Source organism: Stegodyphus dumicola, chromosome 2 (genome assembly GCF_044657685.1).
Source record: "Stegodyphus dumicola isolate Sdum_Otavi_A_Nest chromosome 2, ASM4465768v1".
Lineage (NCBI taxonomy): Eukaryota > Metazoa > Arthropoda > Arachnida > Araneae > Eresidae > Stegodyphus > Stegodyphus dumicola.
Genome location: NC_140769.1, coordinates 59545273 through 59570558, shown reverse-complemented (window position 1 = coordinate 59570558; position 25286 = coordinate 59545273). Strand labels below are relative to the sequence as shown.

General features: G+C 32.0%; 1 protein-coding gene across 4 annotated transcripts in view; it reads right to left on the bottom strand.

The window, feature by feature from the left end:
• The window catches only part of pod1 (coronin), a 155444-nt gene that overhangs the window by 125218 nt on the left and 4940 nt on the right, over positions 1 to 25286 (bottom strand). For all 4 annotated transcript variants that reach the window (XM_085810696.1, XM_085810693.1, XM_085810694.1 and 1 more), the window contains exons 4-6: positions 20242 to 20322; positions 9219 to 9289; positions 4875 to 5061 (exon numbers count right to left, since the gene is read on the bottom strand). In XM_085810696.1, the coding sequence (XP_085666822.1) occupies positions 4875 to 5061; positions 9219 to 9289; positions 20242 to 20322 (339 nt within the window). The remainder of the gene's footprint in view (positions 1 to 4874; positions 5062 to 9218; positions 9290 to 20241; positions 20323 to 25286) is intronic.

Here is a 25286-nt window from a genome sequence, read left to right as displayed (position 1 = left end):
TAAATACTCTTCAGCAATTCGTTTACCTTTTTCAACATGTATGCAAACTAATAATTGAACAAAATTCATTCAGTACTTTCATCCAATTGGCATGCAAAATACTCACTGTGTTTTATTTTTTGAATAATGTCTCTTTTATGGAATTTGCCATTTCATGAATTAGTCTATTTACTGTATCATTTGATAACTGAATATTAATAAGTTCATTAGCTGCTTTTTAGTTGAATAATGTTAAAATGATATCTTTAACTACTTGTAATATAAGATTTTCTCCAACTGTGTGAGCCTACCTAGTCTTTCCAATTCTTAGGCTTACTATATAGAGTCATTAGGTTATTTTGAAGCAGAAGTACATGAAAAATTAGCAATTCATAAAAACTATGTAACTAACTTCCAAAGCTCTTTCACTTGAAGTAACAAAACTTTCCATTACTTGTTTACTATTTTTGAACTCCGATAATTCCTTCTCAAAATATTCTTCAGGTTTTTTCTTTGAATTGGCATGCTTAGATTTAATATGTCTTAAGAAATGACAGTTTCATACTTTGATTAGATAATAGCTCACCATTTCAGGGTCCATTTCATCTCCATTCAAAAAAAAAAAAAAAAAAAAAAAAAAAAAAAAAAAAAACCTAAATGATAAATAACTTTCATTATATTTTCTACAAACAATTTTTCTTTTCTTTACAATATTCTTAGTGCTAGTAAATTGTGCTGGATCCATTCCCTGGGAATCATCACTTTTCTGCTTAGTCAATCCTAGCCATTTTTCCATTTTGAAAATCTAGGTTTGCTTTGTTGTTTTTTCTCAAATATTTAAATACTCAGTTTATTGCGAGTTCTTCAAAAACAAAGGATGATATTCTCAAATTGCATACAAAAGTAGGAAATAAAAGCAAAAGACAAACTACCTGCTGTTAGAGACAGCAAATCAAAGTAGAAAAAAATTATTTTAATTGAAAATACAGCAATATGAGCCCAGAAAAGGTGGCAGCATCAAGTGCAGACATGCTAATAAATCGGTCAACTAAAAAAATAAATAAATAAATAAGAAATTGGATACTATTAACTTTCCATAGGAAATAATTTTTATTTCCTATTAAACACAACACCCATTTTTTATTACTCCTTTTAAAAATATCATTTATGACAAATTTTGTTATGTCTACGGCTAAAAGAATATTTGTGAAAATAAAGCCAAATAATTTTGCAAATGTCCATGAGAGGCTATTGACCTTGAACAAAGCTCAGAATCACATAAATTTATGATTGTTAGAGAAAAATTTAAACAGAATGCTCGAGTATTTAAGTTTTGAATTTAATAGTTAAAAATACTTTGTTTCTTTGTGTACCACCCATTTTTCTCTTATGTAATGCCATAGAGTATTACGAGATGCCACAGAATGGGATTTTTGCATCATGGACTGTGCACTAGCACATATAGGTTTGTTATGGGCTACTATCATGATAATGACATCAACAACCCACTGAACACATATTGGCATATGATGGAATCTACAACACAATGTGGCAAAAGATAGATATTCAAAAAGTTTTAGGAAATAACAACACAATGTGGCAAAAGATAGACTCACAAAGTTTTAGGAAATAACATTGTGTTTTTTGCTTTACATTTGATAGCCTCACTTTTTAAAAAATGGATTATTGACATTCAAGAAGAAACTTTATAAAAGTAACTTCCATACTATTTGTATTTTTTGTTTTTAAATGCAGGAAAGTAGGCATATATAATATAAATTTAACACTTAAAACCATGGCAGAGCTCAAAATCCTTCTCTTAATTTATAATGTTCTTACATCAATTAACAAAATGCTATGACTTTCATCTTTTCTATAACTTCTTCCTGTGTTCCTCACCAGAATGCAACTTAGCTTTGATTGCATTTAAGCTAATAGTTTTGAATCTTAGAAGCAGAGAGCCTCTGACAATTGCATCTACTGTTAGTTTTTCTTCAGCTATATTCAAAAAAGATATTCTGTCTTTAGCATTCTTGCTAGTTGATGCTTTACACATATCTGCCAATAAAATAACTGAACCAGCTTATTTCTTAGTCTACTGAATATGTAATCTTTGACTACATTCTGCAGTTGAATTTAATTGTTTGTTATTGCTTAATTTGAATAGCCACAAGTGATGGTTCTTCTGTAACACAATATGTGCTTTTATGTTCAATTTTCGACTTAAATAAAAAGATTATTCTAAATCTTTTCCTGTATTTGTGAGTTGTTGAGGTGTAGCGACAACTAACTGTAGGACTTTAGCTCCAGCTATCAATAGCAACCTACAAATTATATGTTAAAAATTAAAAAGTTATTAAATTAAAAAGTTATTTTTATGAAATTACATACTATTTTAATATCTTTTTAATGACATCAGATACTCAAATTTCGTAAAGAATCGAATTCTTTTAAGTATTGTTTACGCTATTTAGTACTGTTTGTAATACATATTTTACATTCTGAAATATATACACTTTACATTTTTAAAGAAGCATAAATACACTCTGTAAAATACACTTTACATTTCTAGAAAAGCATTAATTGCAATTCCAAACCTAAGCATAAAATTAGAACAAAAGTAATGGAATTTATGTACTGATTAGAATTAGCATAAATTTCTAAAACTGTGTTTTTGAAAAAAAATTGGTAAAGAAATTTCATTTTGGCTATACTTGGAAGGCAATATTAATCTGGTATTATGCACTGCTCTAGCTCAGAACAGACTCTTTAGTCACAAAGACCATTTTTTGGATGTTTAATTGGGCAGGGCTGGGTGCAATTTAAGTACTCTGCTCGTACAATTTAAGTATTGATATCTTGTGTGGCTTAGTATGTAATGCAAAAGAAGCACTATTAAGGCTCGTTGTAAGAATTTGGCAAAAGATATACTCCTAGATGCAAATTACTACTAATGTAATAATCATGACATTGTAAATTTAATTGGATAAAGCAATATAACAATATACAAAAGCAAAACAATGTGTTAAGTAAGTGAAATTTTATAAATTAAAATTTAAAAGTATAACTTGATGAAATAAGTTTAAATAAAATGCAACAAATAAAGTGTATAATTTAATAAGCCATACTAAGAAGTTATAAGGTGTCCATATCAGTTTTTTTTTTTTTTTTTTTTTTTTTTTTTTTTTTTTTTTTTGGTTTCATAAAATGGTATAATAACTATCATGGGCCCATTAAACACATCCTTAAAGACTGTAAAATGTTTATTAGAAATAAGTTCATATAAAATTTAACAGTCTGCATTTATCAAATTGCTCTAACTTGAATGACCAATCCCTCAAGGCAAGTTGAAAGTGACATTAAAAATTGTAAATTTTGAAATTAAATATCCCAGCCAATTTTATCATATGGGAGTCAAACTTCTACTACCTTTATTTTTTCATAACGAGTATAAAATTTTCCCAAATATAAGTACAGCAAACCAGGAGATACATTAAAAGTTGGATCATGTTTTTTGTCAAAAGTTATTATTACAGTCAAAAGTCATTAATCCGGAATGATCTATAATCCGGACCTCAAAGCTACACACTTTCAGTGCATGCGTAAATGCATAATGTGTTTACACATGCGCATGATACTTTTACACATGCACTTTTAATTATAACGGACGGTATAAGCTAAGCTAAAATGATCTAATTATCTATTTCAGTTAATGTTGCTGATTGCGTTATTTCTTATCTTCGAATTGGATCCGGCTCATTATTTTTTGCAGGTTGTTAGAGCAATTTTATAAAAGTAAGCTTGAACTTTCGATTATGTCAAAAAGAATTTCCGATTCTGGAGCTGCCAAAGGATTTAGAAAGCGAAAGCATGTTTCTATGTCCCTCAAACGAAAAGTGGAATTGCTGCGAAAAATGGCTAAAGGCTTATCCTTTTTTTCTAACCATTCCGAAATCTGTTTATCAATTTCACGCTGCTCTGCGGGTGTGGGTGGAAACGTCGCGGCACACAATGAACTGGAAGGTGATCTGTCAGCACTACCCTTATCTCCAGGGCAGATGTTTTTATTCTATTCGGCTTATAATTCTTTACTAAATGTAGTATTTCATCTTGATGTACTCTGTCTTTGATATGATCTAAATCAAATTCCTCGTCATTATAAATATCATGACTACACATCAAATAGTTTTCTGGTTGCAATTTTCTAATTACGACTATGCGTAATGTATGCTTTATGCATGCGCGCATTGAAAGAAATATTTAATAAAGTAAACAACTGCATGCCATCTTACCAGATTTAAATTGATGATCTATAATCCGGAAAAACTGTTAATCCGGAATTGCCGAAGTCCCGACGAGTCCGAATTAAAGACTTTTGACTGTATTATTTTTTTAATTTAGCATTGTCAAACATTAATATTTTCCTCATTTAAAACACTTCTGTAATTGAAAGTATATAAACAGGACTAATGATTGTGAAAATAAAGGCCAAGTAAAACTTTTAAGATGGATATGGGTGGTGTGTGTATGTATATATATATATGGTACTGCTGATTGAAATAAAAAGGGCAGGTAGACAATACGATGTTATAACAGCCCCATATACAAAATTTCAGAGTCTGCGGCTAATCACGTTCAAGTTCTGCGAGATAGATACATTGATACATAAAAAAATGTCCCTTGTACAATTCACTTTGAAAAAAAAAGAGTCCTTTATTATTTACAAACATACAGCCATGATGCAAAAAAAAGGGGGGGGGTCTAAATGAATTCAGGAATAATCAAAATCGATATTTTTGTGAAATATGATATCTGAAATTTTTCGTAATTGCAATACTTTCTTCACTTCATACGAGGAAGTAAAAAGTTAATAATAGTTGCAAGTGATACATTACCATAAATATTTTGTTTTGTATTAATATCCCAAAGGCGAATACAGTTGTCCTCAGCTACTGATAAAATGCAGTCAGCTTGTGGATGAAATTTCAATACTTCTACTTTACACTGACATAATATATCAACTTCAGGATTACATGGTATATTGCTTTTTAAGCTCTCATCAGTGATTCGCCACAGTTTTACCTATGAGAAGGAAGGAGGATAACAGGAGCAATAAACAACAAGAGAATAAAAGTGATAGTATTTTAAAATATAATAAATTAAAACTTAAACAACATTACAATATTACAGATGATTAAAAAATAATCAGTATATATTCAGTATAAACATAAACACTTCCTTCTAATCTTTTTTATGTGTGGAACTCTTTTTAATGTTCACTTTTATCGTTGAACCCCTGGTTTGCTTGCACAGTATGGCTAGGCACCATTCTGTAAATGGATTATTTGCAGCAAAAATGACAATTATTTCACATAATATTTACTTCAAAAGTAATTTCAAAATTAACCTGAAAGTTCTTAAAATAACATATTCAAAAAGGACTTTTAAATGTAAATTTTAATGAGATGATGGGTATTACTTTTTATTATTGCAGATGTACTTAATATTAGGTTTTATGAATTAAAGTTGAATGCTTTTGACCTGTTTGGCATCAAGTCTGCTGCAATATTTAGTTTTTATCAACACGTACAGCTGAGAACACCATTTCAAATAGTTGCAAATGGGAAAAAGGCCAACATGGCCTTTTTGACAAGTTAGGCTATTCATCCCTTAAACTGCACTAAAATTTCACTAATGGCATTAATTTAAATTTTTCTGGCAATATATCAGATATCATTTAAATAAAAGCTTTTTGGGATCTTATATGTGCCCTAATTTCACCAAATGTGACGATATGTGTTCTGCGCTGGTTTTTGGCATAATGGCATGTTGTATGGCAACCCTGTTGACGCTGAAAACTCTTCTGCTGGAGTGATTTAATTTCTCGTTGGTTCGTGCCATGCCTGTTTTGAAATGGCCTATGTTGCAATGATAGATGTGGTGGCAAGATTTGAGTCGCATATTTTAGATTGTGTGGAAAGTAAATTTAGTATTCAAAGGTATGATGTTGGAGTTGTTAACAAATCTTTTGTTCACGGGTGTGTTTATGAGGATTGAAGTGTATTTTTGAAATTTCTGTGGGATTTTTAAAACGGAGTCCAAAATGCGGAGCTGCTATGAGAACTTGAACGAAGAAGGGCATTTCTGATATTTCGTGTGTGGATTTGCAGTTAAGTGGTGTGGTGGTGATGTATTTAATTATGGCAAAGCACGCAAGGGCTATCTGCCTAAGGGGAGGGATGCCTTCGTGGAGGACTTTCTAAGGGAAACTGGCTCGTATACACGTTACACATGGGGAAAACCACGAAAACACCCATGCAGCCAGCCCGTTCGCGGGATTTGAACCTCGGACCGAACTACCAGTGTTCAGCGACTTTACCGCTCGGCCGCTGGTGGGCCCCTGGATTTGCAGTTAAATGGTTGCTGTTAAAGTATGTGGCTGTCAGTGGAGTTTAAGATTTGAATTGTGGTTTTGGTGTAGTAAGTTAACTTTGGAAGAAGTTTTAATCGTTACTTTTGAAATTTTGAATCTCAGAAAGACATGTGATATAAAAAAATCGTGCCACTTTTGTTCAGAGATGTTATGTGACTGGCGAAATTTTATTCAGGAATGTATTATGGTAAGTGAATTTTATTTTAATGTTTTTATTTTGTAGAATGTTATGTTCATTGTTTTTTTACTATGAATTTTTGTTGTTATTGTTGTTTTTTGAATTGTTTGTAATTTAGTTTAGTTTATTTGGTTGCTTCGAGCACAATGCCTATATTGTGCAATTCGTAGATGTTTTTTCAAGTTTAAACAGAATGCTGTGCACATGGTATACTTTGAAATTTATTGTTATGTTAATTTACTGAAGTGAGGTGTTCGTAGATTCCTTCACTGTCTAGAATGTGCAATTCGTAGATTTTAAAGTTAAAACATATCGCTGTGTACATAGATTCTTGTCAAATATTTTTGGTTAGAAACTTTAAGTTTTTGCTATCTATTTTTTTTTTTTTTTATTATTTATTTTTTTTATTTTTTTACGATTTTTAGCTTAAATTGTGTCTTCAAAACGTGAGTTTTGCATGTGCGAAAACCGCATTTTTGGAGACATGTTAGGCTTAAAATTTGAAATGTAGACAAAAAATTTAGGTAGTAATATGGCGGCGTGTTTTGGCGAGAAAATTGGCGACCTAAGGGTGCACATAAGAGTAGTTCTGTTTTTTGCATTCGTTTGCTAACATGGTTGAAGTTTGTGCCTTTACAATATATAGGTTTTTAATCCACAATTCATTTTGATATTTAATCTGTTGTTCATTTGGAAAATACTGATTAAAAGCTTCACTCAAACCTTTCATGTGATGAAAAATTTCTTCAATAAATGTCTTCAATATTTCAACACTACCTCATCTGTAAAGCTTTTATTGTTGGCAAGGAATCAAAATTATTGGAGTGTACACATTCTTTTTCCTTGAAAGTAAGATTTTTTTCCCACAGTAAATACATATATTTGTATGCCCTGTACTTAATATTTTAAATTTTAATGTTCATTGATCTTTGTAAAAGTGTCACTTAAATAGGCAATTTTATTCACCAGTTTCTTTAAAATAAACAACCTCTCAATTTGAAACCTCATCCCTTAGGTCAAAAATACTGGTTGGTGATGTCATCTCACAGTATTTTGAATGAATGATTATTTAGTAACCAAGATTTTGTGACAGCATGCTTACAATTGGGGGATAATTTTTTGTCTGTTATCCTGGTTGGATTTCATTATATTTTACATTTTAGACTTAATGATTTAAACTTAATGAAGAATATGTGTGATGCAATGATATAATAACTAATAAAGTTTATCAATGAGCAAAAAATTAAAAACCTTCAATCAATTTGTTTTTTATAAGATACATATCGACAAGTGATCATTATCTTGACTATTCACAGCACAGTTTTCTGTACAAGTATATGGGATCCCCCTATATTTCTAAAACAGGAGGATTTCCCTGCATATCTAGATTTGTTAGATTATGTGTATTAACCGGTAAAGAAGTGAGATAGGGTGTCATCGATAGCAGGATTTCAAGTGATTCCCCAGCACAGTTACCAAAAACTTTTCTGATAACACTGTCAGAATTCAAGACATCAGACTGTAACATTTGCATCAACTATACTTTCTGAAATATTATGAAAAAATTACCTATGTTTCATGGACCCTTGAGTAATCTCCAAGTTCCATAGAACACAATTTTGAAAAAAATATTCTAGAGTAATCCATGAAGTAAATCTAGGCATAGGGATTCTCATACATGCATCTACTGCATTTAATATCATTTCTTCCCTTTTATATCAGATTTTTCCTTTCTACAAGGGAGTTCACACTCCAGCATATGAAGAAAACTTTTTTTTTTTTTTTTACTTTAGTCAACTCAAAAGAATATGCACTTAAAATTTCAGCTTCTGATGGATACTGATAGCACAGATATCATTACTTTTACACCCAACTTAAAACCCAAATTATCTCTTAAAAGAAAAATGCAGCAATCTTCAGTGAACGAAAAAATTCTTACAGCAGCTCTATCAAAATATTTTTCTTAATTACTATTATCTATAGAACACTTTACATCAATTGAAATGTTCGGCAATAAACTATTCTACAATTTTTTATTAGTATCACTTCCTGAAAGGAAATAAAAAAGATGCTACAGGAAATGGCAATTTAGCAATACTTAGCAGCTGAGCCAGATAAAATGCTTAAAATACTGATTCATTAAACAAAACATTATTTCCAAAATATCAAGCACTTTTAATTGTGTTAGAACATATTACATTACCTATCATGTTTTGTACAATGGGGAAAATCATTCCATTTACACACTGGAAAACATATTTTTATCACATTACAGAATAACTTGAAATAACTAGTGCTTACAATCAAAACTTTTTAAGAAAAAAAAAAAAAAAAATACTCTTTTTTGACATAAAATATAACATGCTCATTTAAAATGTAACATTTCTAAAATTAACTAAATTTATACATAAAACATAATAATGCTCAAAATTTGGTACTTTCTTATCAAAACATGCAATTAATTGCCAAAGTTTGATAACTTAATAGCAAAATTCGTATAGTAATGTGTAACTTTTAAATACCACTGCAGGCTTATAATCATGACTTCTGTAATAAAGAAGTACCCAAAATTTAAAAGAATATTTTATAATACTGGAAGTAAAAATAATATTTTTAATCACTACTCACATGTTGATCTTGAGAACCAGTGGCTAAAATACCATCATCATAGGGACAGAAATCAAAATCTGTGATAAATTCTAAAATGCAGAGGTGTATAAATGTGTTTAACTTAGTATGAGTAATGAATGGAATAAACAAATGCTGATACCAAACATAAAATTAAGTAAGGGGAAATTAATTTTATTTTGTCAGAAATTTACTATAAAAATTATTAGTTTGTTAGAAAATACAGTCAAAAGTCTTTAATCCGGACTCGTCTGGACTTCGGCAATTCCGGATTATAGATCATCAATTTAAATCTGGTAAGATGGCATGCAGAAATTTTAAAATTAAAAATATGAAACCGTAATTTATGAAATAAAGATCAACTATGATCTAAAAAGTATCAAAATTTACAAAAAAAAAAAAAAAAAAAAAAACTTAATATCTATTTGTTTACGCTTTGTAGATAGATCCTTTGGCAGGTCCAGAATCGGAAATTTTTTTTGACATAATCGAAAGTTCAAGCTTACTTTTAAAAAATTGCTCTAACAGCCTGCAAAAAATAATAAGCCGGATCCAATTCAAAGATAAGCGGCCGAGCGTAAAGACGCTGAACACTGGTAGTTCGGTCTGAGGTTCGAATCCCGCGAACGGGCTGGCTGCATGGGCGTTTTCGTGGTTTTCCCCATGTGTAACTTGTATACGAGTCAGTTCCCCTTAGAAAGTCCTCCATGAAGGCATCCCTCCCTTTAGGCAGATAGCCCTCGTGTGCTTTGCCATAATTAAATAATCCAAATCCAATTCAAAGATTAAAGAACAACACAATCTGCAACATTAACTGAAATAGATAATTAGATAATTTTAGTTTAGCTTATACCGTCCGTTATACATTAAACGTGCATGCGTAAATGCCTACACACATGCATGAACGCTTTATACATTGACACATGCACACAAAGTTTGTAGCTTTGAGGTCCGGATTAACGACTTTTGACTGTACATAAAAATATTTCATGAAAAAACATTTTTATTGTAAAATTAAAAAAAAAAAAATCGTAATTATACACAAACATAAATTCAAAATTAAAAGTTTTTTTTTAAATATAGAATGATCTTTTTTAAAGTGACAGTGTTTGTAGTGCCCTGTAGCGCGATCTAATAGCCGAAATGGCACGAAACTTGGTATTTAGACTAATCATGACACGGGACATCAAGACATACAATCGTACAGTTAAATTATTAATGTTTATTTACTACATTAACTTCCCCGGTGAGGAATTACACCACATTCAATGTGAGCCCCGTTCTCAGAAATAACACAGTGCGTTCTGTGCACAATGTTCTCCACAGCCGTATGTAACATATCACGAGGAATATTCCGCACTGTCTTTGTTATGTTGTCCTTTAGAATAGACAAATTTGATACTCCACCAACATACACTCTTGAGATTTCAAATAACCTCAGAGACAAAAATCGCATGCCGTGAGGTCAGGGAAACGAGGGGCATGCAACTGAAAACTGCGACTTATGACTCTATCATCAGTGAAGTTTTGGCGCAACAGTTGCTTTACCTTATTACTAATGTGTGGAGCACTATCCTGCATAAAGATCGTCTGTTGAAGACGGTTTCTTTGCTGAAGTTATGGAATAACAAACGTTTGCAGCATTTCGTGGTACCTTTCTTCATTTATGGTGCATGTTTGGGGTCCTGTCGGAGTGATGGTCTCAAAAATGAATGGCCCAATTACGAATTCGGATGTGAAACCACACCAAACAATGACTTTTGGGGAATTTAATGGGATTTCATGCATGGTGTGGTGCTGCTCAGAAGCCCAAATTCAGCTATTTTGTGTATTTACGGACCCATTGAGATAAAAATGGCACTCATCTCCCCACAGAATATGCCATGGGAAAGCATTATCAATTTCTACCCTGGCAAGAAATGATACAGTGAATGTCACTCGCTTATCATAATCACTAGCTTTCAGTTCATGCAAGCGGCTGATTTTGTAGTGGTAAAATTCGATAACGAGCCGCAACTCTCCATACCGTGGAATAATTCATGTCTAATTGTCGAGCTACACCCCGGGTGCTGCTAGTACCAGCAATCGTTTCCTGCGATCCTTTGACATTTGTAGTTGCCACATCAGTTATTACATCTTCTGATACTGGTTTACGTCCTCTCCCAGCATGAATGGTCGGTGACCCCGTTTCCTTGAACTTCTTAATCATTTTCTTAAGACCATTCAGCCATAAAGGCCCCTTTCATAATTTTTTTCTGGTTCGAAATTCCCGAAGAGCTGCGGATGCATTACACTGATTCATGTAACACAGCTTCACCAGTAACGCACGTTCCAGTAACGTGAGAGGCATGACCACTGGAGCTCATTTACTTCAGCTGAGATTATTTGTCAGAGCTGTCTACTACTTGCTTTTATAGCCCCTATTACTGGCGCTGTCATCACACAACATTTGCATTTTTCTTTGATACCCATGTTTTATGCTAATTCTCGTTATTGTAAGCTACAGCAGCGCCACAAAATACCCCAGCGGAGATTTTCGGAACTAAATTTATTTTCACAGAATCCTTTTTCCCATGTCTTGATTAGTCTAAATACCAAGTTTGGTGCCATTTCGGCTATTAGATAGCGCTACAGGGCACTCCCAACACTGTCACTTATAAAAGATCACCCTGTATATAACAGTATTTAAATATGTTTAACATATTTTAATTGTTATAAGTTAGTTTAAATTATTATACATTTTCAGTTAAAAATATATCAATTACATTTAAAGTATAATGGAACAAGCTGTTTATAGAATGAACTTTCATAAGTTACATATAAAAGTAGATAAATAGCATACATCTTTTACATTAGTTAAAATCATTTTATTAATTATAAAATTTTGTTTATTGGCTAATATTACTCCAAATGATATTTTCTTTCTTTCTTTTTTTAGTAAAAATTCCATCTTTTGTAGGTTAGCAAGAAAGCATTTAAAAAAATAGCTAAAGTAACTAATCTGTGCAGGATAGATCAACAGACAATAAAAAACAGCACGGATGTTTAATGATATACTTTGATTTTACATTAAAGAGCAACTCTGTCATTCCACTATTTTCTCACTGGTGGTGCAAGGTTATGCAGATGTTTGGAATCATTCAAAAGAGCTGTCAAACTATGACACCGTTTCCAAATAATTAAAAAAAAACCAGTATTCTATTCCAAACAAATACTGCTCTTCAAGCTTCAATTATCATAAAAAAGGCTAGATAAAATAGAAAAATTATGTTCCTCAACCACTTGAGGGCTGAAAATGAAAATATTGTTCAGTAGAAGACAAGATATAAAAGATGAAATAATATGCAAGGTAATTCAAAACTATAATGCAAGATGATATTTCTAAGCAAAAGAAAATCTCAGATAATCATAACAAAAATGGAGTACACCCAGTATCACATGCTCTGTTCCTCCAATGTTTTAAAAAAATTTCTTAGGAAAAAAAAAAAAAATATGGGAGGTCTAGATAACATATCATTTCAGTTATCAAATGTATGGTTTTAAACTTTGCACAATATAAAGTGGGGAAAAAAAAAAAAAAAAAAATTATTCTCACTTTCAGATTTCCAGCTATTTTACACCCAAACAAAGTAAGCAAAATAACATATAATAACCAAGTGTGGTTATGTGGATAATGTTAAATAAATGTAGTTAGTAAGTGGATATATGTTAGTATGCTCTGGAGAGAAAATATATATTATTCATATCCAGCAGCATTTGTTTCATCAGTATGAATATCTGGCTTTGTCTTCAATTTATGGTAAAATTAGATTCATATGTATATAAAAAAAATATTTTTGAATAATTTTTCATTTATTTATGTTTCATTGTCAGAAAATGTTTTAATTAGTATTTGTAATTTATATAGCTTTGTGACCAGGATCCCAAAATCATTGTTTTTGTCGTGTCTATGATAAAGCCTATTTAAATAGTGTCAAGGGTGAAGATGACAGTCCAGGTAATCTGCAAAATGTTATCATCATACAGGTTCAGTCTTTTAAACAATACCCCAAATTTTAGAAATTCAGCAAGGATGGCAAGACAATTAAAAATGTGCAAAGTCCTCAATTCTGTGTCTGAGCAGTTATCACAGTTTCTGAAAATTGACAATGGTAACCCTTTGTCAATTTTCAGAACTCTGTGATGGCCAGTTCTAAGCCTGACTATGAGTCAATCTTCATTCATGTTACAGAGCTGGTGTTTTATTGGAATTGAATGTTCCTTCAATCTGTATTTGGCCATGGCATTTGCATCTGAGAGGGTGACATTTACGTCATTATTACTGTTGAAATTTCAAGCTATTTGCCACTTTGTCTTATTCTCATTATATGTGACGTTGACATGTGTGGAAAAATCCCTCAAATGATTTATGTATCGCCGTTAGAGGGCGCTTCGCTTCTGAAAAAGAATGTTAGTTTTTAGTTTGCGACGCAGTTAGTTAGCAGTGAACCTTCGATGCAATCGAAGTTGCTTTGTAAATAAAATGATTATTTTTGTAGATTGTTGAAGGATTTCACTTCATTTAGAATTAGAACCACCTTTCGCATTATGGCGCATTGGTGCCGAGAACCTTTGGCCAATTTAGAAGTTTGTGTTTTTTAATTTTGGATATCATTTTATGTGATAAAAGCCAAGGTAAGCCTGTATTTTCTATTTTTATATAATATGGAAGATCTTATTGCTAAACTGAAATCGAAAAGATAGGTATTGAGGACCGGAGTGTCCAAGATATTAAAGAAAATTGAAACCGAACTGAATAAAGATGATAGTAGTATAAATGTAAATGTATTAGAAGAAATTTTAGACCAGTTAAACGAAAAATCAAAATCCTTGAGCAATTTAGACGCTGAAATAGAACGAGAATTAAAAGTCGAAGAAGACGAATTTGAACTTGAAATCTCATCCGCTTTGGAATATGAAGAGAAAATTCAAGTGTGGCAGTTTAGAGGAAAGAAAAAGTTGAAAGAGTTGAATAAGTTGGAAAATTCGGACAATGCAAATAGAGACATTTCTAATGAAACCGTTACAGAATCGCAAAATGAAAGTAACAAATTCACTCGTCTTCCAAAATTAACGATCTCTAAATTTTATGGTGATTCTTCGGATTGGTTAGAATTCATAGGTCAGTTCGAAAATGCGATTGATAAAAATCCGAATTTATCAAAAATAGAAAAATTAATTTACTTAAAAAGCTTTCTTGGTGGCTCAGCCGCCAAAGCTATTTCTGGTTTCGCTCTCATCGAAAATAATTACGAAGCTGCTCTTGAACTGTTACGTTCCAGATTTGGTCAAAAGAACATCTTAATTAATTTGCATTTAGGACAACTCTTAAGTACTTCACCTGTTAGAAATCCTAATGATATAAACGGATTAAGAAAACTTCTAGATCACGCCGAAGTACAGATAAGAAATCTTGAAGCATTAAAAATAGACTCTGATACCTACGGAAATCTCTTAACGCCCTTAATTTTGAAATTACTTCCTAATGAATTCGTTCTTGATTATAGCCGAAAAATTAAAGACGAAAATTGGGATTTAAAAGGTTTGTTACCCTTTTTGAGGAACGAAGTATTCAGTAGAGAACGCGCGGCTTCTGTTAATTATAATTCTAGAGAAAAATATTCGCGATTGGAAAAGCATTTGCCTTTCAAACATAAACATTCTCCAGCCATAACGAGCAAGCCGTCTACAGTTGAGTTATTAGCGGCGTCATCCGAATCGCAGTGTCTGTTCTACGGGAACACAAATCATAAATCTGCGGATTGCGAAGTTTTAAGTGTAGAAAAGAAAAAAGAGATCTTAAAAAGTGAATCGCGGTGTTTTTTATGTTTGGGTCGATTTCACCGGATCCAAAATTGTAAACAAAAAATAAACTGTGCCTTCTGCTTTAATAAACACTCGAAAGCCATTTGTTATTCATTCCATCAGAAAAAAGATAATGAAAAACCTGAAAAGAAAACGTCGGATTCGAGCGTTATTTCCGCTGTTTCGTCATATAATTCCGATGAAAATAGATCTAATAAAATATTATTACAAACGGCTTCTGCATTGATCCGAAATAATGATAAATCTGAAAATGTCAGAATTCTTTTTGATAATGGCTCAATGAGATCTTTCATAACTAAAGATGTATCTACTAAAATGGAACTTCCGATTGTTAGAAAAGAATCACTTTCTGTTTATTCCTTTGGTGATAAAAGTGCGTTAGAAAAAACCTTTAATGTTGTTAGAGCAAAACTAGAAAATGTAAACGATCCTAATCTTAATATATATATTGAGCTTCTTGAAACCGAAAATATATCCAATACTGTTATCTCTCCTCCAGATTTGAACTTTGCTAAGAAAAATAAAATTTTACAAAATCTACAATTAGCAGATTGTTGTAGAAAAAGTGACAAAATTGATATTCTCATAGGGGTAGATTTCTACTATTCTATAATTACTGGTAAAATTAAAAGAATTTCAAGAAATGTAGTAGCCACAGAATCTTTATTTGGGTGGTGTTTGCAGGGTAAAGTAAATAATGATCATAGTGAATTATTAACTATGAAAGTAATTGTAAATGAAAACTTGATATCAGATCAGTTACAACAGTTTTGGAAGCTAGAAAACTTGGGTTTGGAAAGTGATACTCAAAACGACAAAACTGTTGATTTAGAAATTATGAAATCTTTCGAATCTGATATCAGGTATAAGAACTGCAGATACCAAGTAAAATTACCTTGGAAACCGAATTCAAAACATTTAATGGAAGATAATAGGGATATAGCACTTGAAAGATTTAAGAAATTGAGTAACAAATTTAAAATTGATAACTCTTTGTTTGTTCAATACACAGAGGTTTTAAAGGATTACGAGTTAAAACATATTATTGAACCAGTTCAAGAAGACAATCAAAATGATAAAACCCTATTTTATTTACCTCATAGAGCAGTCATCAGAAATGATAAAGCAACAAGCAAACTAAGAATAGTTTATGATGCTTCAGCCCATAAACCAAAAACACTCTCTCTAAATGACTGTTTATATACTGGTCCGAACCTATATCCTGATATTTTTGATTTATTGATAAAATTTAGACAAAATTCGATAGCCTTTACAGCGGACATTACACAAGCATTCTTACAGATAGAGTTAAATGAAGAAGACAGGGACGTTACACGATTCTTTTGGAAAGATGATCCTAATGATAACACTGAGAGTTTGAAAATCTTTAGATTTACAAGAGTTTTGTTTGGAGTAAAATCTAGTCCCTTTCTCCTAGCTGCTACTATTAAGCATCACCTTAAAAAATATTCAGAAATATATCCTGAAACAGTAGAACTCTTAAAGAACTGCCTGTATGTTGATGACATTATTGGTGATCAACAAAATTTAGAACAAGCCCTGAAAACAAGTTTAGAAATTGTGAACATTTTTAATGAAGCTAGCATGTCACTACATAAGTGGCATACTAATTCCAAAGAACTCAAAGATATTTGGCATCGCAAAGAATTTTCGATGCAAGAATCTCCTGAGGTTGTCCCGATCAAAGTGTTAGGAATTAACTGGGATACGGATAATGATAATTTTTATTTTGACACTCAGCACTTGACAAATTTCATTTCCTCGTCAATCAACTCAAAACGTTTTCTATTGCAAACCGCAGGCCGTATTTTTGATCCTGTCGGATTTTATGGCCCTTTCACTATAAGAATAAAGTGTCTGATTCAGGAAATCTGGTCTGCCAAAATTGATTGGGACGATGAACTGCCACCTGATCTTAGTTATAAATGGAAAGCCTGGTACGAAGAAATTGAAGAACTGAACCACCTCAGAATTCCCCACTACTATTTAGAAGGAATATTAGATGCAGATGTGAAACAAATAGAACTCCATAGCTTTTCTGATGCTAGTTTGAAAGCTTATGGATGCGTGGTATATCTGAGAATAGTTTTGAACAATGGAACTTTTCAAACAGTTTTTGTTGCTTCCAAGAGTAGAGTTGCACCTCTGAAATCCCTTACACTTCCTAGATTGGAGCTTTTGGGTGCACTTTTATCCGCTAGATTGAGTGATAAAATAGCAAAATCTTTAAAATACGAAGTAATCCCCTTCCATTGGACTGATTCTCAAATAAGGTATTTTTGGATTCAGGGATCTCCCGAAAGATTTAAATCTTTCATCAAAAACAGAGTTTATGAAATTCAGAAACTAACTGAAAGCAATAATTGGCATTATTGCCGTGGGAAAGATAACCCCTCTGACATCATATCACGAGGAACTACTGTTGCTAATTTAAGAAATTGTTCACTTTGGTGGTTTGGACCAGAATGGTTGCAAAACAAACGTATAGACTGGCCAGTTCAACCGAAGTTTGACGTGGGAAACGATAAGCAACTAGAATTCCGTAGTAAGATATCTGTTTATGACGTTGTTGTGAAAAGATATGATCAACTATTGGATATAACAAAATTCAGTAATGTGCTGAAATATCTCAGAATTATGGCATGGGTTAGACGTTTCGTTGCTAAGGCAAGAAAACTGCCTGCTAATAGTGGAACATTAAGTGCTTTTGAAATTCAGGACACTGAAATTTTTTGTGTTCGTAAAGCCCAGATGGATTTCTTCACACCTGAAATTAAGGCTCTTCAATCTAACAAGTCAATTTCTCCAAGCTCTGATATATTCAGCTTGGCACCGTTTCTTGATGAAAATAAAATTCTTCGAATTAAGGGAAGATTAGAAGAAACCGAATATACAGTTGACGAGAAGCATCCAGTTCTTCTTCCTAAAGATTCCAGATTTACTGAATTAATTGTAGAAAGGGAACATAATAACGTTCTGCATGCGGGAGTTGCAGCAACTTTAGCCAAACTAAGACAGAAATTTTGGATTCCTAAAGGCCGTCAGTTGGTAAAGAAAGTCTTAGGGAACTGTTTAATTTGTCGGAAATACGCAGTAAAACCAGCGAAACAAATGACAGCTCAGTTACCTAAAGATCGAATTGTTGAAACTCCACCTTTCTATGTTACAGGCGTGGATTTCACAGGTCCAGTTTACATCAGGTCTGGAAACGACATTCAGAAATCATACATCGTATTGTTTACGTGCGCTGTTACACGAGCGTTACATCTAGAACTCATTTCCAATATGTCTGCAAACAAATTCATTTTGGCTCTCAGACGTTTCATTTCAAGAAGAGGAAACTGTCGCACCTTTTATTCAGATAACGCGAAAACTTTCAAATATGCTGCCAAAGATTTGCAGTATTTTTACAGCATAATTAAAGGTACAGACTTTCAAAATTTTCTAGCAAATGAAGGCTAGACTTGGAAATTTATCGTCGAGCTTGCTCCATGGTGGGGAGCTTTTTATGAACGCCTTATGAAAACCATAAAGGAACCGTTGAAAAAGATATTAGGCAGAGCTCAACTGAATTTTGAAGAATTTATGACTGTGTTGACAGAGGTCGAAAATATTGTGAATAGACGTCCTTTGACCTACGTTTACAACGATTTACATGAACCTGAACCGCTTGCACCAGCTGATTTTCTATTAATCGGACATAAGGATGAATATCCATACAACTTTGTTGAGATCCTGAATAACTCTTCAACAAGAAAGAGTCTAATAAAACGAAAAGAATATCAGACAACGCTTATAAAACAGTTCTGGAAAAAATGGAAAAATCAGTATCTTCTTGAGTTGAGAAATGCTCACTTCTTCGGTACACCAGAAGCCAAGAAAAATCTTAAAATTGGTGATATAGTTTTACTTGAAGGAACAACTAAATCTAAGTTCCTCTGGGATTTAGGTCGAGTAATTCAAGTCTTCAAAGGACGTGATGGTCTTGTACGATCATGTGTGGTACAAACTAAAAAAGGGGACCTTAAGAGACCTGTGCAATTGATATACCTCCTTGAACTATCAGACTGAAAATGAACTAATTTTGTAACCTTTTAATTTTACTTCTTGTATTTCATATTCACTAACATTAATTTTAGATAATTAGTTTTAATTTAGTTATTACTAATAATTTACTGTTTGTAATTTGAATTAATATTTACGTATTGAGTAACATTTGAGTTGATGCAGTTAACTATATTTGTTTATTTTATAGAATTTCCTTTTGCAGTTTATATTTACATCAGTTGAATGTATTTGATATGTAAGTTGCTTTCTTATATTTTATTATTTGTATGCTGAAATAGTGATAATTTTTGCAAAAATTATCAGGTGGGGAGTGTGGAAAAATCCCTCAAATGATTTATGTATCGCCGTTAGAGGGCGCTTCGCTTCTGAAAAAGAATGTTAGTTTTTAGTTTGCGACGCAGTTAGTTAGCAGTGAACCTTCGATGCAATCGAAGTTGCTTTGTAAATAAAATGATTATTTTTGTAGATTGTTGAAGGATTTCACTTCATTTAGAATTAGAACCACCTTTCGCATTAACATGTGCAGGTAACCATTAAAGAATGCAGACCTTATCTAAGCTCATTATCAACCTTATCTTAAGCTCATTTAGGCAAAAATGGATCCTGTTGGTGATCAGGAAGCCGCCATACAGGATTGCCTGTACAGCTGCCTTTGAGTCAGAGAAGACGAGTCCTTTTGCTTGCTCAGAAATAGAAAGGGACTACATGTCAAGTGCCTCCTATTGCCAGAAGCTCACAGGTGAAGTTAGAGACTATGGCTCCAGCATAAAAACATTTACTTGTATAAAAAGGGTGGCCAAGTGGAAAAGTTTGACAAGTCTTAATCTATGGGTCATGGTCCCGTTTGAAAGGTTCAATTTATTAAAATATGCAAATTCAAACAAGAATATAATAGATGTGTCTTTAAAAAGTGGCAAAATATAAAAAATTGGCAAATAATAAAATTGTCTACTAAGACAAAAACCTTACATTATAAAATTAAAAGGATCACAGAAATAAATTAATAAAAACGATATGTCAATCAACATTTAAACACATATTTACATCAAAGATATAATTTTTTTGGTACCTGAATGAGCATGTAGAACAGGAAGATTTCTGCTTTTACTACCAGAATCATTTAATGTTAAAATACCCAGATTTCCACCACCTAATATTTAAATAAATATTAAAAAAACATAAATTTTTAATATATTAAAATTAGAAATTAATGCAGCAAAAACAGACTGTGATAACAAATATTAAAAAAAGTCACATTCAACTGCCTTAAAGTAATAATAAAAGTGGGTAAAAGCATATTTTAGGGTACCCCTTGGCGAAACTTGGCGGTTCATGGATACAGAGTTTGTGCAATTCTTTGACTTGTTACTTTGGCCTGCGTAGCGGCAATTTTTGGTGCACAAATTGCCACTATGCAAGCCAAAATAACAAGTCAAAGAATTGCAAACTCGGTATCAATGTACACATCGACCTATTTTCACTTTAAAAAAATCCCTGAATTGCACGAAAATGGCATTGTGCACTCCCTTTATCCATGTACACATCGACCTATTTTCACTTAAAAAAACATCAGAGAATTGCAGAAACTATGCTTTACGCACTTCTTTGAGTGTGTCCATGTACACATCGATACATTTTCACTTAAAAAAAGTCAAAGGTGCACCCAATTCTACAGTAGAGACAAACAAAAAATACATAATCTCAATAAACTACATTTTAAACCAAACTATAAAAAAACACAAAATTGGAAAAACCTGTTATGTATTTTAGCACTACACAAAGCAAATATCCCCTTTTTAGAAATTTGTTTGTTTTCAGTCTGTGGCACACAAAATTCCTTAACAGCATCCAAAACCTTCTTGAAATTATCTGAACTACAATCTGTGGTTAATCTTTGGATTATGGTAACTTGGCGATTTTTTGGCGAAAATTTGGCGACCAACCCTGCTACAGCAACCTGCTAGTTTTTGTTTGAACGCCATTTTGTTTTTACAAAGTAAAGGTATGTTTCTTTTTTTTTACTCAAAATTTTTTTCCAACAATCTGCTAGCTGAATTACGCTTATGCTAGAACTTTTATGAAACAAAAGTGCTTAATCATGACGAAGATTAGGTGCGAAATTGGGACAAAGTTCAGAATCGCCCACTGCTTAACACGTTTTTAAGAATTGCACACACACAGTATCATCCATGTACATGTCGACCTATTTTCACTTAAAAAAACATCCCAGAATTGCACAAAAATGGCATTGCGCACACTCTTGACTTTATCCATGTACACTGCTAAAGTCCTAGCTAGTAACCTTTATCGCCTTACCAAAATGTCACCAAACTACCCGTTACCATATTCCAAAGATTAGCCTAATCTGTATATCGGCATCGCCACAGAAATTCACAAAAATAAGAGTAAATAATATACTACGTAGTCCCGGATTATGGTTACTAAGTAAACCTTCATTTAGCACCAGTCATATAATGCACTTTTCCCCTTTCATTCAAAATAGTACAGAAACTTCAAATTAATTCTACTACATTCAGCCATTGTACCATCTAAACAGTCTAAACAGTGAAACAAGCAATGTACTTCCTAAGCAACACACACCACAAAAGCCTTTGCAAAACATCCCATGATTCAAACTTTCCCAGAATAATGCAAACGATTATGTCATAATAGTGTTTGCATAACATTCAACTACTCAGGTCACCATAAATGATGCAACAACAACTTGGCGATAATACAACGGGTACCTTAAAGTCAACTCTAACCTAAAAGTGTAGCTGAGCAATTTTTTTTAGCAAATGCACAAAATGAATATAAATTATGTATACTTTTAGTCAAAAATGAAAGTATTTCTGAAAAAAGGAACAAGGCAAACCACTAGTAGTATACTTTTACAGCTGTTAACAAAATTAACATAAACAGCAAAACATTATTTTAATATACCTCCAGTTTTGCACTTCAATTTATTTCTGGAGCAGCAAAATATTAAAAGTCTACAGGATGTAACAGTATCAATTGTCACAACATTATTGACAGAACATAATAAAATTAATCATTCTTGTAATATAATGTGTAGAGAGAGGAATGTGAAAGCAGTATGTACAATAAACAATGAAAATTAAAATCTTTTTAATCTGAAATATTTACAATAAATTATGTTTGATATTTACAAGAACCACTCAAATGAATGACTGCCAACTGCAATACATGTATCACAATGATAATTAAATGATTGGCATACATTTTGGAAGATGACTGACATATTCCTGCAGCAGCAATGTTAATTCTAGGATGAACATCTTAAAGAAAGTCAATCTGCATCTTGTAAACAAGACTCCCATTACTGATATGCATATCTTGCAATTGTTAGTGATTTATTTGAAAAAACTTTAAGCATCAAATATTATTTTTTATTCATAGTCATATCTGAAACAACTTTTTGTTTACCACAATCTTCACACTTAAATGTATTTCCACATTCACATTCCATTATATAATGCATTAAAAAAACTTACTTTTACTATGTTCTATTATCTTTAAAAGTTGTGGGCATCAATTCTGTTATGCCTTGTATAAGTCAATTAGTTTTAACAGAAAGACAATTTAGAAAAAAAATCAGCTTTTGCACAAAAGACTGAAAGATTACAATTTAAATTATACTTTAATTATTTAACAGAGAAACAGAAAATTTGTAATAAACATACAAATGAACTTTGAATTGCACAAGGATTATGGATCCCTCACAACTGTGAATCTGCATACGATTGTGATCTCTCCGAAAACCTAATTATTAATAGCATACTAGTGATAAAAAACTTGCTAATAAAAATAAATGAGATTAATCTATATTTTATATACTACTATATTTTGCAATCTTAAACAAAGCAAGAGAAAACCATCTTCACGACAAAAATCATATGCAAAATAAACTACACCAATACTCATTCATATAATAAATTTAAACAGTCAAAAGTCTTTAATCCTGATTCGTTGGGACTTCGGTGATTCCGGATTATCGGTTTTTCCGGATTATAGATCATCAATTTAAATCTGGTAAGATGGCATGCAGAAATTATAAAATAAAAAATATGAAACCATAATTTATGAAATAAAAATCAATTATGATCTAAAGGGTATCAAAATTTATAAAAAAAAAGCTTAATATTTATTTTTTTACTTTATTAAACATTTCTTTCAACGTGCGCATGCGTAAAGCATACATTACGCATAGTCGAAATTAGAAAATTGCAACCAGAAAACTATTTGATGTGTATTCATGATATTTATAATGACGAGGAATTTGATTTAAATCATATCAAAGACGGATTACATCGAGATGAAATACTACATTTAGTATTATAAGTTGAAAATAAAAACATCTGCCCTGAAGATAAGGATACTGCTGACAGATCAACTTCCAGTTCATTGCACGCCGCGATGTAACTTGGCGATTTTTTGGCGAAAATTTGGCAACCAACTCTCCTACAGCAACCCTCTATTTTTTTTTCCCCGCCGCCATTTTGTCTTCACAAAGTAAAGACATGTTTCTTTTCTTTTTATTTACTGAACACTTTTTCCAACAATCTACTAGCCAAATTACACTTATACTAGAAATTTTATCTAACAAAACTGCTTAATCATGACAAATATTCACTGCAAAATTGGGAAAAAGTGCCCAATCGCAAACTCCTTGCGCGTTTTTCACAATAACACATACACATAAACCATGTACACATCGACTTATTTTTACTTAAAAAAACATCCCAGAATTGCACAAAAATGGCATTGCGTACACTCTTCACTATATCCATGTACACTGCTCTTTTCTCATAAATTAGAAAATTTTCACGAAAATGCATGACAATTTTCTGAATCTTTAAACCCGGTAAAAAGAACATATATGAAATTACCTGATCACGAAAAAGTATATACCCTTTCCAAATATGAACATTTCCACGTATAAAATAAATAAAATATCTAAAAACTTTTACCTCTAAATTATCTATTATATTATAAACGTCACCAACGAATTCATACCGCAAACATTACAAATACTTATTGTCAAATATTTAAATTATTTCCATGCACATTTACTTCAGCTAAAACGTATACCAAATTCCTACAAACATAAAATTCACAAAATAACTATCATTTAATTAAAATATCACTAAACCATGTACACGTAGACTTATTTTTACTTAAAAAAACATCCCAGAATTGCACAAAAATGGCATTGCGCACACTCTTCACTATATCCATGTACACTGCTTTTTTCTCATAAATTAGAAAAATTTCACGAAAATGCATAAAAATACTCAACGTATACTAATCAAACATATTCCAAAATACTACAAACATATAACTCACAAAATCACGATCATTAAATTAAAGTATAATTAAATTAAAAAACACTACTTAAAACAATGCATAAAAATAATATCCTGAAATGATTAAAAATACTAACTTACCTAATCTTCTTCAGAATCTTCATTACGTTGCTGCAGTACTACTGCTAATTTCTAAATCCTAAATCCAGTAGTCAACTGGAAGTCTATTCACCAAGTAATAAGAAATTAATAAAATTTCACCTATACTCAAACTACTTTCAGCAAACCACGTACCCTTCCTTACACTTCTTTTCACAAAATGTTCATTTTCACCATATTTCTTGCACTGCCATTTAAACTTGTAATATCCTTCCTTTCACACAATCTCAACTTATTATTATTATCAGATAAACACATTAAAAATTTAGATTTCACTTTACATAGCCCCATGCAATCCGAAAATTAATCAACACTATTTCACACAACACACAATGAAGCTTTTCCAAATTAACCCCCTTTTCCGATTAAAGAACTGTAATTCATCCATTAATGTCACATTTCACACAACACAGAATATAGCTAAATACGAAATTTCCAGATTTTTTCCAGATTTCCCCAATCTTCCGATTAAACAACTGTAATTCGTCCATTAATGTCACATGACATATCTCATGATCTCTCATTTCCCTCACACAAAATAATGCGTAATCGGAACTGAGTGCTTTTCACATTATTACCAAAGTAGTAGGTACAGTCAAAAGTCATTAATTCGGACACCCATAATCTG